At 35.1% G+C, this 17105-nt stretch overlaps 2 protein-coding genes across 2 annotated transcripts in view; one reads left to right on the forward strand and one right to left on the reverse strand.

Moving 5' to 3' along the window:
• Positions 1-10385, reverse strand: part of LOC106882003 (serine/threonine-protein phosphatase PP2A) — a 20211-nt gene extending 9826 nt beyond the window's left edge. The window contains exons 1-2 of the mRNA XM_052975420.1: positions 10106-10385; positions 9868-9997 (exon numbers count right to left, since the gene is read on the reverse strand). Coding sequence (XP_052831380.1) covers positions 9868-9972 — 105 coding nt within the window. The 5' untranslated portion in view covers positions 9973-9997; positions 10106-10385. The remainder of the gene's footprint in view (positions 1-9867; positions 9998-10105) is intronic.
• Positions 10386-10547: 162 nt separating this feature from the next.
• LOC106882015 (guanine nucleotide-binding protein subunit beta-like protein) overlaps positions 10548-17105 on the forward strand; it is an 8405-nt gene continuing 1847 nt past the window's right edge. Inside the window, exons 1-3 of the mRNA XM_014932565.2 lie at positions 10548-10767; positions 11957-12131; positions 13467-13614. Of these exons, the coding sequence (XP_014788051.1) occupies positions 10659-10767; positions 11957-12131; positions 13467-13614 (432 nt within the window). The 5' untranslated portion in view covers positions 10548-10658. The remainder of the gene's footprint in view (positions 10768-11956; positions 12132-13466; positions 13615-17105) is intronic.

Genomic DNA, 17105 nt, shown 5'->3' on the forward strand with positions numbered 1-17105 from the left:
CTGTGACAAACAATACTAAATTAACAATATTTATTAAACAAGTAACAACATGGCAAATAATTTATTCATTCATATATACATACATGTGAGTGCATATATATATATATATATATATATATATATATATGTGTGTGTGGCACAAACATTTGATCCATTACAAACAAATCTTTAGTGCAAGTTGTTCAGCAAAAAGCTGAATGCCGATATGTTATCTTTGACAGGAGAGTCCGTCATATCTATATACACTCATCATCATTTTTTTACATCTGTTTTCTCATGCTAGCATGGGTTGGATAGTTCTTTTCCAACACAGCATTTCACTATTTGTTACATCGTTTTCTCCTTTTGTAAGATTCAACATTCTGAGATTACCGTTTCTAATTCAGCTTACATCTTCCTTCGTCTTCCTCTTGCACAGGTTCCTTTCATTTGGATATCTCAACACTTCTTCACCCATCTGTTATCATTCTTACATATTATACATCCATACCAATGCAATTGGTGAAGGTGCATGGCTTAGTGGTTAGAGTATTGGGCTTACAATTGCGAGGTTGTGAGTTCAATTCCTGGACCTGGCTGTGTGTTGTATTCTTGAGCAAGACACCTCATTTCACATTGCTCCAGTTGTATCAGCTTTTGCCTTTCCTTTGGATAACATCAGTGGCACCCTATGTCTCATTACCATGTAGGATTACACTCCATACATGTGTCAAGCAACACAATTTGCTATTCATTCAAAGAAAGATTCTTCATGTTGAAGAACCTCAACATTTTCCATTCTGGTTTTATATTCTGATTACTATGCATCTGAGCACCCTTCACCACATGTGTGTGCATCATTATCAATCTATCTACCTGTGTGTTTGTGTGTGTGATCATCATTAAATATATATATAGACACACACACAGACATGGCTGCATGGTTAAGAAGTTTGCTTCCCAACCACATGGTTTTGGGTTCAGTCCCACTGCATGACACCATGGGCAGGTGCAGTCTACTATAGCCCTGGTCTAACAAAAGCCTTGCAAGTGAGTTTGGCAAACAGAAACTGAAAGAAGTCCATCATATACATGTGTATGTGTTTTTCTTTGTGTTTGTGCTTGTCCCCTACTACCACTTGACAACCAAAGTTGGTTTGTTTACATCCCTGTAACAGAGAGGTTCTGAAAGGAGAACAGTAAAATAAGTACTAAACTTTACAAAGAGTAATAAGTTCTGGGGCCAATTTGTTTGAGTAAACCCCTCAAGGTAGTGCCCCAGCATGGCCACAGTCTAAAGACTGAAACAAGTGGAAGATAAATGATAAAAGAAAGATATGCAAGAGGACAAGCAAACAAACGTCAGGACCTTTTTCTTAAAGGCTGGCAAGAATAGCTGGGCCAGAAGTTATAAAGAAATTCTGTGAAATAGTGTTGTTTTTCTGGGGAAATAACAAAACAATGTGACAAGAAGCATCCTGGTCGTTAGTTTGGTTGAGTTGGTAGAGAAAAAAACAAACATGAAAGGAAGCACTTGAAGTTTGAGGATATTTTTGAGTCATTCGCAGTGTGTCAAGTAGAGATGAGTTTGCAGTTAGAATTGTTGCTGTCGCCTGGATGGTTTGACAAGGGCTGACTAGGCAGAAGACAGCACCTGGCTTCACTGTCTTGTTTTAGCATGATATTTTACAGCTGGATGTCCTCCAAATGTCAACCACTTTACAGTGTGGAGTGGATGCTTTTTATGTGTTAAATACTATATAAATATGTGTAGGATTGAATCTAAACAAAGGCAAAATACAGTAGTGATTGGTGTAGTTGCAGAGAGAAGCCGAAAAAAGCAGGAAGAACAATGGATATATTCTGTTATTCTTTTATTTGTTTAAGCCTTTTGACTGTGGCCATGCTGGGGTGCTGCCGTAAAGGATACAGTCACAATCAAATCTATTTCAGTACTTACTTTAATTCTGGTGCTTTATTCTGTCAGTGTCTTTTTGCCAAACAGCTAGGTTACAGGGACACAAACAAACTAACATTGCTGTTGTCTTAATAGTGACAAACAAGTATAAAAAACAGTACACACAGTATGCACATATATATATATATTTATGCATGTGTGTATATATATGTATGTATGTATGTGTATATATATATATATATATATATATATGATATGCATATATATATATATATATCTATATATATATACATATATACATACATTCACCATGATAGATCGCTGACCACTACATTTATATTTTTTTTCTCCTTGCTTCTCTCCTTATTTCTTTCTGTGTTCCTTTCAGTTGAAGAGCGTAGGCTCGAAACGTCAAAGACTTTCTCTATTCCCGAGTGTTAAACTAATACATCCATTTGTTGTGTACACTACCTGTCTTCATCTGTTGCTTTTTTCGTAAATTCTCCTATATATATATATATATATATTCTTCCTTTACTTGTTTCAGTCTTTTGACTGTGGCCATGCTGAAGCACCGCCTTTAGTTGAACAAATCAACCCCCAGACTTATTCTTCGTAAGCCTAGTACTTATTTTATCAGATAAGATGGCGTAATTACCAAATGCGTAGGTAAAATGATGTATTGGGTAAAAAATAGAAAAGGCATATAAAAGAGACACAGGCACCAACTGAAAAACAGATTCGTTGAAAACAAACCAAAGAAAATGGAGGAACTGATAGAATGGTTATATGATACGTTCCAAGTACAAACACCACTGCAGGTGATTGAAGCCAAGTGTACAAGTGAGAGGAAAAAAAAAAACATACAGAGTTCCTGAAAATAGATGCCAAAACAGTCACAGAAGTCTGCTGTAGGCTTAGGCCTGGCTGGCTCTTGTGGTACCGTCCCACCCATGCTAGTGTAGAAGACGGATGATGATGATGTTAGTAAAAATTGATCCATTTCCTGGCACAACTTGCTATGATTGTAATATTGTTCTGAGATGGTGTATACTACTAGCAGTAGATATGACCAATAGTAACATGAAATGTGATATTTCCAGGAGAAGGAAAATGGGTAATATGAGATTAATGGACATTAACAGGCCATTAGCAAAATAAATGAAATGAAATAGCTAAGGCTGGGAATGAAAACTAGCTGATGGTTTTGGTTCATGGTGAATGTCTAACTAATGGCTTGTGTGTATTAAAACAAATGAACACACACACATACACATGCGTGCACTTGAGCTGATGAGGGAGGCATTATGACCAGCTAGAAATGGCAACCAAATCTGCCTCAGTTCACACCTTACCATCATAAAAAAAAAAGAAATTTTCAGTGAATAATGTAATTCTGGAGATACCATTTCTGAATAAAAGACACAATGGATAGAAGGAGACATTCATGCGCAGACACCCAAACCAAAATCTGGAGAAGTTAGTTTTCAAGCACAGAAACAGCTCTACAAACACAAACTTTACAGATATACTGCTACTTTACCATGCAGTCTACTGCAGTTTCCATAGCTAACACTGTAAGATAATCTGATCTGGGTTAGAGTTTAGGGTTTAAAGTGAAGGGTTAGGGTATAGGGCTAGGGTTTAAGGTTAGGGTTAAAGTAAGAGTTAGGGCTGGGGTTAGAATGCATGCTAACACGGCACCACAAATACAATCTATTGGGTTGTCAGAAACATTCATTGCTTTTCAATTTTATTTGAATTATCATGAAAAATATTTGTATAATAGTGTTTTATGCTTTTTCAGAGTTCTGTTCTTCCTTTACAACTTTTGCTTATAATTTTTTTGAAATTTGAAAAGGATTTTACATTGTTTTAGGCATAAATGTGGATGTGTGGTAAGAAGCTTGCTTCCCAACCACATGGTTCTGGGTTCAGTCACATGACATGGCACCTTGAGCGTGTGTCTTCTACTACAGCATGTGTCTTCCCTGCCACCTTCACTTGATGGGTAAGGTCCAAACAATTGTGTTTCTTCAACATTTTTGCTAATTTGGGATATTTTAGCAAACTGGTTGTTAAAATCCAGGCAGCTGAGCAAAATTGTTAACTCCTTCATAACCCTACTTCTGTTGAAATACACTGCCATCATTTCAGTTTGTTTTGAAAATAATGAAGAATTTAATCAAATCAAGGAGATATATGCATACTCACACACACATATATATAGACAGATCTCACCAGTGCTAGTGCCACGTAAAAAGCACCCACTACACTCTGTAAAGTGGTTGGCATTAGAAAGACATCCAGCTGTAAAAACCATGCCAATTCCTGTCAAACCATCCAACCTATGTCAGCATGGAAGACAGATGTTCAATGACAACAATGATATATATATATATACACACACATGATGGGCTTATTTCAGTTTCTGTCTCTCACAAAGCTTGCTTTGGTTTGTCTGGGGGCTATAGTAGAAGACACTTGCCCAAGGTATAATGCAGTGAGATTGAACCCAAAACTATGTTGTTGGGGAAGCAAACTTCTTAACCATGCAGTCATCTCTGTGCTTCAACAGTGGATGGAAATATTTGAAGGAGACAAGTGTGATATATAGAAAAATAAGTAAAGCAATATCCATTGTTTCAAAACTGTCTAGTTCATTTTTGTGATAGACCATGTGTATTTAACTCTTTCACTATGAAATAAATGTTCATGGTTATTCCAATATGGTATTTTCTGTAAGTCATGTAGCCTCAATAAACTTGTCCTGTCTCAAAAGTATAATAGCTTTAATCATGACATTCCTCAACAAAAATAGATTAGCACATATAAACTGCTTTCCACAGTTAATGAAATTTTGAGTGGATATCTCTGATTCCTGTCATAAATGGGTTAATAAATGAGAGACCAGCAATGAAGACTTGCAGAGATCTTGTTTCATATTCAATGAATCAGACGACATGATGAAAATTGTTGCTAAATTTTATTACATTGTGAAGGCAATACTATAATCTATGGGAAGCAACTCAACTAAGATTAACCTTCATTAGTAAAGAAATTAACTCCTTGATTTTTTTAAAGATTAACCTTCATTAGTAAAGAAATTAACTCCTTGATTTTTTTTATTGCCTTATTTTCTGAGTCAATTAGTTGGCACTTGACTAAGACAAAAACTGATTAGTGACAAGTTGAGATTGCTTTAGATTTTTTTTCCTGAGAAGTACTGCTTTCAGGGCATAAATTTTCTCAGACAGGCAGAGCCAGCAATTACGAAGTTCCCTGGAGTATAGATGGGGGCCCTATCAGTTTATAGAAACCTAGGCTACGTCTGCTCTGATAATCAGTGAATTCTCTATCAAGGTTGACAACTGGTAGCAGGAAGAGCTGCAAGGGTCAACAGATGATGGCAAGAGCTGCTACAGATCATACTATCCAAAAGAGTATATGCATGCGAATCAGGGACCACATGTGAATTTGTACTCCTACTGAAACTCTGGACATAACTCACTGGTTGGAACTGGCTCAACCTAGCCCAGGTGAACACTGCTGCAAGTACAAGTATCAGTTTATAGTGGAGAAGCCAGGTCACTGATCTCTAAGCTTCTAAATGAAACTGGAAAGTAGAATTCTCACTGACCTTGGACCTAAAAAACTATGTGTGTTGCTTATGACATACCGAGGCTCATTTATTTTTTGTTAGTACCATCTAGAGGAGGGAGCGTAGTCTTGTGGCCATGGAAAGGAAAATATCCCCTTAGCAGTTGATTGGCTCAATTTAAGAAGTTGCTGAGTGGGGATGAATGCTGATGTATTTAATGCTGGAATTGGTGTTAGCCAGGCGAAAACAGCTAAACTCAGCATCATCATAATTTAATGTCTGCTTTCTATGTTGGCATGGGTTGGATGGTTTGATAGGAGCTGTGACATGATTTCTATGGCTGCATGCCTTTTCTAACATCAACCACTTTACAGAGTGTACCGGGTGCTTTTTATATGCCACTGGCATAGGTGCATATACGCAGCTCTGGTACAAGTGCATTTTATATGGTACTGGGACCTGTAAAGGAAAAGCCTGTATGTATGGATGTAGTATTTTTGTGGTGCAGTACAAGGCATAGAAAATTCCTAGTATCTTTAAAACTATAAGTAGATTAAATCAAATTACTTTCCACATCTTGGTTTTCCTCAGATGCAAGACGAATGGAGGTTTCTTCACAAAGACTAAATTCTCGCTGAAGCCATTGTTTGTTAAGACAGAGTGCTGCCTAGTCACTAATTTTCCACACCTTCTTATGTCTGTTTCTAATTTAGTTGAGGATTATTGCATTCTGATAGATGTGTACAGTCTCTTCATTTGGCTTCTCATAAGGGTGATACTTACCTGTCTAATGTTAGGTCGAGAGAAAAATGATAAGGGTGATCATGTTTTGTGACACTGCCAAGCCATCATCTCTATACAAACCTGAGATGTGGGAAAGAGTGCACTTCCTAAAAGAATCATGGATAAACATCCTATGAGGCCAACCACTTGCGTCACTTCAAATAATTTATATATACATATATATATATATATACATTTCATTATGTTAAACTGTTAAGCCCAACACATTTTTTACCTGTCTCTCTCCATTTTTTTCCACTCATCCCTTTCTGTTGAAGAGCATAGGCTCAAAATATCAGACTTTTCCATTCTTCCTGAGCATCAAACTAATGCACCTGCTTGTTGTTTCCTTACCTGTTTTTGTCTTTTGTTTTCTGTACATTTGATATATATATGACCTTCGAACATTGCTTTATGCATCCTTACATGTAATCGTACAATATATAAAACAAAAAATATCCCAGCATAACCTAATATAGTCATTTCAAAAATAAAATAAACAAAAACCATTTAGAAAAAAAAAGCAAAAAGGAGAGAAAGAAAAGGAAAAAGAAAACATCAATGCAGTACCAAGTGCTGAGGATAGATTGAAGCAGAGAATATGAGACAATCTGCATTCAGGTACCACTTTCAACTCTCTCCTTGGTCAATCTGATCCATTTTGAAGTTGTCACCTACTTTCTGCTAGTGCAAAATTCTTGGAGGACTGAATTGACGCCCTGCCTGTGGCCAACATTGGGGGGTCTATTCAGTCTTGATGAGCTCTGCCTTACCATCACACTCAGAGTGGGAGTTGACGTCTGCAGGGGACTGAGATATTGCTGTGGTAGGGCCCTCGATGCCACAGGTCTTCACGGTTTGTCTTGCTGCCTAAATGCTGGTCGCTTTGCTCATCACACTGAGCTAAACTTAATCATTAAGCAGGCCCTGGCTCGAATTAATATCTCTTCAGTTCTGGAGCCGGGACTATCCAGAAGTGATGGCTTACCCGCTGTCCCTGGGTAAGAGGTAGGTGCCTCATCTGGGACGCCACAGTCTTTGACTTGTTTGCTCCCTCACACATCCTGGATGCTGTCGTAAGTGAGAAGGTCACTGCTTCCATAGCTGAACAGAAGAAAACCCTGAAGTATCGGGACCTGACAGTGAATTATCACTTTTAACCTGTGGTATTTGGAGGGACAGGGCCACTAATGGAAAAATTCTTGTCATCATTGGCAGCTTACCTCACCAAAATGTTAGGTGATGCTCAAGAGGGTGCTTGGCTCTTCCAATGCCTTGGCCTTGCCATTGCTCATAGTAATGCAGTGAGCATACTTGCTTGCTTCAAGAGGTTCCATTGAACCTTGTGGTGTGTGACCAACTGGAGCACTTGATGCTGCATCAATGCTTTTTTTCTTTCATTTCTTTCACCTTTTTTCTGCTTTTTTCCCCCTTTGTATTATATATGTATCATATACATACATGTCATATATGTAATAAAAAATTTAATTTAGTTAAAAATAAAAAGAGTAACCAAAAATGAAATTATTAGTTTGATTTCTTGGAAGTATCTTTTGTTTAGTTGATTTAAGGATTAGAGATAAATTTGAACAAATAAGCATATTATAAGTGAAAACCGATGTTAGTTAATGCAAAAGCACAGAAGTCTGAAAGTTATCCATCATTTATTAAAGTTGATTTTGACTATATATATATACACACACACAAACATATATACATATTATATATATATATATATATATATATATATATATATATATATATATATATATATATATATATATATATATATATATGATGGAGGTGTTCTAAACAATTCCTATTTACCAAATTCTGCTGATCGGGTACTTATCTGAAACAATAGTAGAGGGCACATGGCCAAGGTACCACACAGTGATCTTGAACCTGGAAGCACCCGATTCCAAAGCAACCCTGACTATTAACCTCGTCTGCGCTAATTTATATATTATATAATTAATAAATATATATGTAAATATATCCTTATATTTTAAATCCCCATAAGAAGTTGGTAGGTAAGGTAAATGTGGAGAATCGCGGCGTAATTTCCTCAAAAATGGAGAAAATATTGATATAAAAGTAAAATGAGATAAGAATGCTTTCATTTCAAAACTACGAGTATAATGAAGAAATAGAAACGTTTACGTAACTTATAAGTATTCAATTAAAAATTTTATTATTATTTTTTTAAAGACGTAATAATGTATGAGTCAGCAATACTTTCCTTTTAAAATGATATATTACAAGAAAAAGCATTTAGACGACTTAGGTTTGATTAGAAACGACATTTATAAAATCATCAGATGTAATGTTTTTAAGTGTCATCAGATATTTTCAAAAAGGTGAATAAGTAAATAAATAAAATTTATAAACAATATTTTTTGATTTCGTTTCAGTATTTCAATAAACTATATTTTGACACACCTGCACGAGTGTGCTCCCTCGACTTTGTTTCCTCATAACTTTCAGAAAAATGGATATTTTTTAATGAAACTTTCTACAAATACCTTTCAGACGCTGTAGATTACGATTATGGAAAAAAAAGTTGGTGGGCGCAAACACACACACATATATTTACATATAAAAATGAAACTTGAAATTTCGACGCGATGTGTCAATATGTACGTGTGAGCGCACACCAATTATTTTTTCCTACATTAAATTCCGATATAACCATAATCCACATAATCTAAGATATCTATTTTTCTGAAAGTTATGACGAAATAAAGTTAGGAAAAGAGCGAACCACTTGTGTAGGTTAAACTGATTTTTTAAATATATATTTCCATTTAAAAACGAAAAAGGTATTCTTTCGATAAAAGCTATAGAAATTATAAAAGTGTTAGTTCGGCAATTTCCGTAAGAAAGTTTTTGATTTTTTTCCAGTTTATGTATTTTTTGTGTGTAAAGGCGAAGGTAAAGAATATGCACACTTGGTGTTCAGGGCTAGGGTTAGGGTTTTTGTTACGCCGAAAACGGGTGGTGCGAGTATTCTTTACCTCCGCCCGTGTAAGTGCTATGTTTATGTATTTTTTTTCTGTGTATTTATCCGTCTTACCTTTATGGAATGTATATTTGCGTAAATATATGTGTATGTATATATACAGCACTCGATGGAGACAAGAGCTATGAACTAAAATTTATATTAATAAAAAATAATAAATTAAACTGTTTAGAACTACCAGTGAAGTCATTCTTTTTCTTTTTTCAAATATATATATATATATATATATATATATATATATATATATATATACACACACACAAATATACATACACCGAAAATACATAAATATAAGCAATTCAGCCGAAAAAAAATTAAAGAAATAAAAATGTTTTACGGAAATTGCCGAACACTTTCATAATTCCTTTACCTTTATCGAAGAAATGCCAAAAAAAAAAGAAAAAAAATTACATCGCGAGTCTCCAACTTCGATTAATTTTTTTCAAAGCTTATTTTTTGTTAGAGATTTTAGCTTTATATATCCTTTATGTATGATGATGGAGAACAACAAACAACTAAATTATTATTGTTATTGTGCGTACGAAAGTTTAAAAAGTTATTTACTTTTTCGCATAATGTTTTCACTTGAGTCTCAGAGAGTCGGTTACATTCATATAACTGTTTAATCCATTGATCTAATTCTTTAACTGTGCACTGGCTGTCAACCATGGCTTAAAATGTATGATAAACTTAACTGTAAACAAACAGAATAATAAATTTGTTTTTTTTTTTGTAGAAAACTTAATAAAACTGCAATAATTTGAGGTTTAAAAATTTTAGACATTAAGAATTTAAAACTAACGTTTGAACGAAAGATAAATAAATAAGTCCAGGAAATCACAGGTAGTCAATGTACATAGACTGATCAGATCGTAAATATAAGTTCATACTATTCACAAGATTTGAATACAAGGCTAATGAAAATACGAGCTCGTTCAATACACATAGCATGATGAGTTTTGTTTTATATTTACTTATATATGGACACGTATAATAAAACAAAAGGTGCAAGTATGTGTATAACTTCCCTGAGACGAGCACCAGTGTCCATGACAGTTGGCCTGCACAATATTCTGCAACAAATGCAAATAAATATTTGAAAACGTTCATGTTATTAAAATAAACACAGTAAAATATTAAAATGACTTTTTTTTCTTTGTAAAAAATATTTCTTAATTGTCAAAATAGCAAAAATATATTGTTCAACCGGAAGTTAATATTTATTCGTTGCGAAAGTCAGATTAATCTTCCACCTTTTAGGTCTCTTCCTGTTGGCAGCCATTTGGCGTGGATCAGGTTATTTTCTCTACGAGTTTAATCGTTAGGAATCCTGATTGGAAACAACTAAAACAAATATGACTGAGCAGATGACTTTACGTGGAACCCTTAAGGGGCATGGTGGATGGGTTACACAAATCGCTACTAACCCAATTAATCAAGATAATATTGTTTCTGCTTCAAGAGGTAAGATGTACACATGTATAACTTAAAATGGAAAAAATGCCACCAGCATATTTACACGTTCTTATACTAAATCGCTTTTCTCCTTCTTTCTGGCGATTCATGTTTATTTTTTCTGGCGTCAACGTATATTATGTTTGTTAACTATGGAAATTATTTCGATCAATACTTAGTATAAAATACATGTAAAGCATAGTACCGAAATCATCTTCGAAATCAGTGCCTCACATCTTGCTTAGGTTTCTAATATATCTTTGAGAGGTTTGAAGAGTAAAACCCAACAGAATTTAACTTTTAGGCCAGTCTTATATATAATTTAAATAGAGCAAGTTGCTCTAGTTATACGATCGCGATTTTCATTGAAAAATTTTGAACTTCTCGTCCCATATTTTTTTCACTTCCCTCATTTCAATTGCGACGATTTTGTGTCATCACTTTCATTTAATCACCGGATTTTGTGTCAATGAATGCCATCTCGGAGTATAACATAGTCTTCACCGTTTTCACTACGTGTTGATTTTATGGATATACTGTTATTACTGAAAGTACCCTTTGCTCGGTGTAAATTTAAATTACATTCAAGATCATGGTGGAGGTAGGATAGCAAATCTTTGCTATACGTGGACGTTCATTTTAAGAACAACCTGCAGATGTGCTTTCTTTAATTGCTACCACCTGAATTCTGATAACTTGTTGGTGTATATCTCTATCTTTTACGTTTGAAGAATTCAGAAATAAAGTGTAAGATTTATGAAAAAAAATGGAAGACCTCGGAAAATATTGGTGACCTGTGTCTTCATATATCCATTCTCTCTTACGAACTTCTGCTGCAAGAAGTTTGTACACTAGACGAAAATAAATCTTCATTTCACTTAGTCTGTTTTTTTTAACCCCCTATTCCTTTTCGATAATATTCTGCACACTTGCATCCTTGAAATCCGGGTAACCAATTGTTTTAGATCAATCGTCTCAACCATCCTTTTTTTTTTAACCTATAGACCCCTTTGATTCCCATTTTACTGAAGTCCCATATTTTTATAATGAAGTATATTATTAGGAATTGTATAAAAAATTTTTTTAATATTTTGTGTATTGTAAAACTATAAGCAATTTATTGCACTGTTTTAATTGTTCTAGTGTGAGTGTAATCCTATTAAATTCTTAAAACTTAATGAAATTGTTCTTTTTGTAGACAAAACTCTAATTCTGTGGCAGTTGACTAAAGATGAGCAGCATCAGTATGGTTATGCCAAGAAATCCCTGAAGGGACACAACTATTTTGTGTCAGATGTGGTTATGTCATCAGATGGAAATTTTGCTCTTTCGAGTTCCTGGGACAAAACCCTGCGACTCTGGGATCTTAATCAGTAAGTAGATTCAAAACAGCAAATGGTTTTATTAATTACAGGGATGGGAAGACTGGACCATACAAAAAGAAAAACATTCTTAGTTTCCTTGCTCAGTGATTTACTTATATTTCTCTTGTTAATGTTCATAACTTGACCTGTTTTCTAAAGGTAGTTGGTGGAAAACTTGTTAAAGATGGAACATACAAGCAGGTGTGGCTGTGGTAAGAAGTTTGCTTCCCAATCACATGGTTCTGGGTTCAGTCCAACTGCATAGCTTCCTGAGCAAGTGTCTACTATTGCCCTGGGTTGATCAAAACCTTGTGAAGGGATTTGCTAGATGGAAACTGAAAAAAGTCTATACGTGTTTATCCTTAAAATATGTACCAGACTTAAAGTTAATGGATTTGGTAGACTGAAACTGAAAGATGCCTGTTGTGTTTGTATGTATCTGTTCCCCACCACTGCTTGACAACTGGTATTGGTGTGTTTATATCCTCATAACAGGTTTGGCAAAAGAGACTGGTACTACTGTGATTGATTCATTCGATTAAATTTCTTCAAGGAAGTGCCCCAGCATGGTCACAGTCTAATGACTGAAACAAGAATTAAAAAATTTCAGTGCAGTGTTCATTTGATCAGATGTAATATTTGTTTAAACCTGTAGTCTTATGTAAACATTTACTAAATTATGTATTCTTTTGTCATGTCATTCACGACATAGTAAAATGAAATCAACCCTAAGCAGTCATTAAATAATTATAATTGTGACAACAATTATGAACACCTGCTCACACATGCTGGTTCTGTTTCACTGTCAATATTAACCATTTACCTAATGTCATCGATGTTGTGAATGGCAATGAAAGGGCTTTGACAAACTTAGCCAAATTATCAAACAAATTGATTAGTTGAATGGTTAAGTGGTTAACTAGTTGGCTAATAATAATAATCCTTTCTACTATAGCACAAGGCCTGGAATTAATGGGGACGGGGTAGTTGATCCCACCCCTAACTTGACTGGTACTTGTTAATCCTGAAAGGATGAAGGGCAAAGTTGACCATGGCAGAATTTGAACTCAGAACATAAAGACATGAAATGCCTCAAAGCATTTTGCCAACTTGCCACCTTAATAATTATAAGTGAAACAACCAGTGTGTTTATTATTGGCATAATGACCCTCTTAAGATACAGTAAAAATTGAACCAGTATATGGATGCGGTTAGTGTTCTTCTCTTTCAATAAAATTCCCTTGTTACAGCCTCCAAAAGAAAAAAACAAGTTTAGAAATTATTGTATTTTCTTTCCTTGGAGTTATTTCCTTTCCTGATTATTTATACATTTCTTTTATCCAGGTCCATGATGACACGAAGCTTTGTCGGCCATTCTAAAGATGTTTTGAGTGTTTCATTTTCAAGTGACAATCGCCAGATTGTATCCGGCTCCCGTGATAAATCCATTAAACTTTGGAATACCCTTGGTGTTTGCAAATACACTATTACTGTGAGTTGACCTATTGACTTGTTTTCACATATCACAAATGCAAATATATTATAATCATGTTCCTTACTAAATGAGTGTGTATTGTCACCGTCATTCAATGTCCCCTTTTCCATGCTGATATGGGTTGAAAAGAGGAATGTCTTAAGTTCTAATATCTGCCTTAGCATGGTTTCTGTAGCTAGATGCCTTTCCTAATGCCAACCATATCACAGTCTGTACTGAGTGCTGGTCTTGTGACTCTGGTACTGGTGAGATTACCGAGTATTCACAAGACGAGACCCTCTCAACTGAGTTGGGTATGGTATTTAGGGATAAGAAATAGGGTAGAGGGACAGGGAGCTGGTGTCTTGCCGAAGAGTTGAATACATGACTTAACCCTTTTGTTACCAGCCTGGCTAAAACCACCTCTGTAGTACAAATGTCTTATTTTCATAAGTTCTGAATTAAAATCTTCCACCAAATCTTAGTCACGATTTAACACTATCTGAATGATAACTAAGTTATTTTGCTAAAAATGTTCTTGATTGAGAATACTGTGGTATGTTGAGAGGTGGAGACAGTATTAGTTCAGTGAAGGAAGGAATTAGGATATGTATATAGGTGCAGGCGTGACTGCAACCATTTGGTTGCTTCCCAACCATTTGGTTGCCTTGGTCAAGAGTCTTCTACAATAGCCTCAGTCCGACCAAAGCCAAGTCCTGGGGCTGATTTTTTCGACTAGAGCCTTTCAAGATGGTGCCCCAGCATGGCTGCAGTTAAACGACTAAAACAAGTGAAAGGTAATAGAGACAGATGTAATTTTAATAAATCAGGAATTTAACAAAGATTTTTTTATCTGGGTTTCCTCAAAGACACCATTGCATGTATGAAACAGTATCCAACTGTCATTTCACTGTTTATGTGTTACTAGTAGTTTCGTGATATGTGTTTGTGTTTACATGCAGTAAGATTTTATGAAAAACATCAGTTAGCTACTAACTTCTGGTAGCAACAATAGATTCTCCCTTGATGAAAGGCACCTATTGAATGGAGTGAAACCTGGGCAGTGACTGCAGAGAATAGCATAGCTTTTAATATCAGGTGTTGTTTTCAACAAGCTCTAAAACTATTATCACTTAAGTTATAACTCCTTATTTCTGACTCAATGATGGAAAAAAATTGTATTAGCTATTGATGTAGAATGAGAAAACCTATTTCTGAGAGTCAGAAAAACAAACATTTGTTAGTCTTCTCACAAGCACTGATGTTGCTTGAGATGTGTAAGTTTTATGAAGCATTACTGGAAAGCTAAATAGAACTGGTACATCCCTATGGATACACAGGTTGGTTGTCCTACAGACTTCCTCAATGCTATGCAGTATTATGATGGGATGATGTGGTTGAGCTGGATGTGAACAATCTTGATCAGATGGTACTGTTTCACCTGAGACTGTCCTGGTCCTGCAATACAGAATCAGGTTCTGAATATCCAGATTATTTTATTTGTTTCAGTCATTTGCATGTGGCCATACTGGGGCACTGCCGTGAAGGGATTTAGTTGTCTCACCCACCCACACAAGTACTTTAAAAAATTGTTTAAAGTCTGGTACTTATTTAATTTCATATGTAGTGTTTCAAAATTTAGCTTAACTTTTCTGCTATCAACAGCCCTTAGAATGCCCTTGGTTCTCTAATTTCCTGTAATCTAAATTTCAACAAATATAGTAACAACAAAAGGGTTAATATATCTAGTTATGAAAAAATATGTATTTTGCTAATTCTCTGAATTCCTGTATTTCAAAATTGTGGGTCTTGTGAAATGACAAATTTGGAGTGTGTGAAGATAAGCTGTGTAGCAACTTCATATTTTAACCAGAAAAATTGATTTTTTGGAATTCTCTTTCTGCAGTCCAATGATTTAAACCTATTTCATTATCTCTTGTGCTGATAATCCTGCAATTATGAGGACTTGCAGTTTTCTTCATGGCTATATTTGCTTTGCCTGCTTTTGCAGACTTGGATGATTTAGAAGTAATTTTTCTTTAACTCCATAATCAGCTGTATTTTGTCTTGTACTTCAATACCAGTAAATGTTAGGCTTGATAAAATTCCTTCAATTTTTTTCATTATTAGTCATGGTTATAGATACAGGCATGGTTATGTGATCAAAAAGTTTGCTTCCCAACTATATGGTTTCAGTTTCAGTTCAACTATTTGACACCTTAGGCAAGTGTTTTCTACTATAGCCCCAGGCTGACCAAATCCTTGTGAGTGGATTTGATTGATGAAAACTGAAAGAAGGTAGTTTTGTGTGTGTCTCTCCTTGCCATAACATCCTGTGATAGCTGTAAATAAGTGTCACTGTCATAATTCATTTCCAGTCTTCTAAACATGTTTGGCCATGGAGAAATATTACCTTGGAAACAGTTGATGATTACTGACAGGAAGAGCATCTAGCCAAAAAGATTTACCTTAAAACATTCTGTCCAACCCATGTGAGCTGAGAAAAGTAGATGCTAAAACCGATGTTGCTGCTGTTGTTTTGTAGACACTGTCAAACTTAGGGCAAAGTTGTGATTGATGTTCATTTTGAACATTGGTGAGTGAAGAATTCTAGAGGGCTTAAGTTCTGAGAAGGAATGGTTAGTGTGCAGTGTACTAATTAATACTTTGCTAACCAAGCAACATTAATCCCTATTTCAGACTCAATGATGGAAACAATTGTATTAGCTATTGATATGGAATGAGAACACCTTTTTTCTGAGAGTCCTCACATTATATTGATGTTGTTTGGTTTATCAGTTTTTACTTCGATGTGTAAAAAAAAAAAAGTTATGACAAACTCCAGTTTTTCAGTATTGCTAAAACCCTGTGGTACCAGAACTGTGTAAGGAGGCAGTGGTTTGACCTGGAGAGACTCCCTGATTGCCAAGTTACACATCCTATCTAGTAACATTACTCCAGCTATCCTTCAAAGGAACTTCATTTCAGCCACTTGTGTTTGCAATCATACTGACAGGTCACCGATGGATTCTTTGCTGCCTATGTTTCAAAAATGAAAAAAAATATTGAGAGATCTTAAAATACTTTTCCTTTAGTCTTGGAACAAATAGACTGCAATCGGTACAGCATAGAAGAAAATATATGTAGTTATTCCCCTTTAGACACTGTTTAAACCCCAACTATTTCCACTTTGCCTTTTACACTTCTGAGGTTTATTGCATCAGTTCTGGGGTTCAAGGCATGATTATGTATTATGGTGGGGAGGGGCATGTTTTCAGAAAGATTTAAGATTTGCTTCTTTTTTAATTGGCAAATTTACTCCTTTTCTCAGATGTTATTTTGCTCATGATAATATATTGTTCCTTGCAGTCCACTGATTAAAACTTTCATTCCATTATCTTAAATGCTGATAATCCTGCAATTATGAGGACTTGCAATTTTCTTTGTCACATATACATGCATCGTTTTTTAAGAGTTTTTTTAGTTTTTTTTTTTTTTTTTTTTTTTTT

This window comes from Octopus bimaculoides, chromosome 21, assembly GCF_001194135.2.
Source record: "Octopus bimaculoides isolate UCB-OBI-ISO-001 chromosome 21, ASM119413v2, whole genome shotgun sequence".
NCBI classification, from domain to species: Eukaryota; Metazoa; Mollusca; class Cephalopoda; order Octopoda; family Octopodidae; genus Octopus; species Octopus bimaculoides.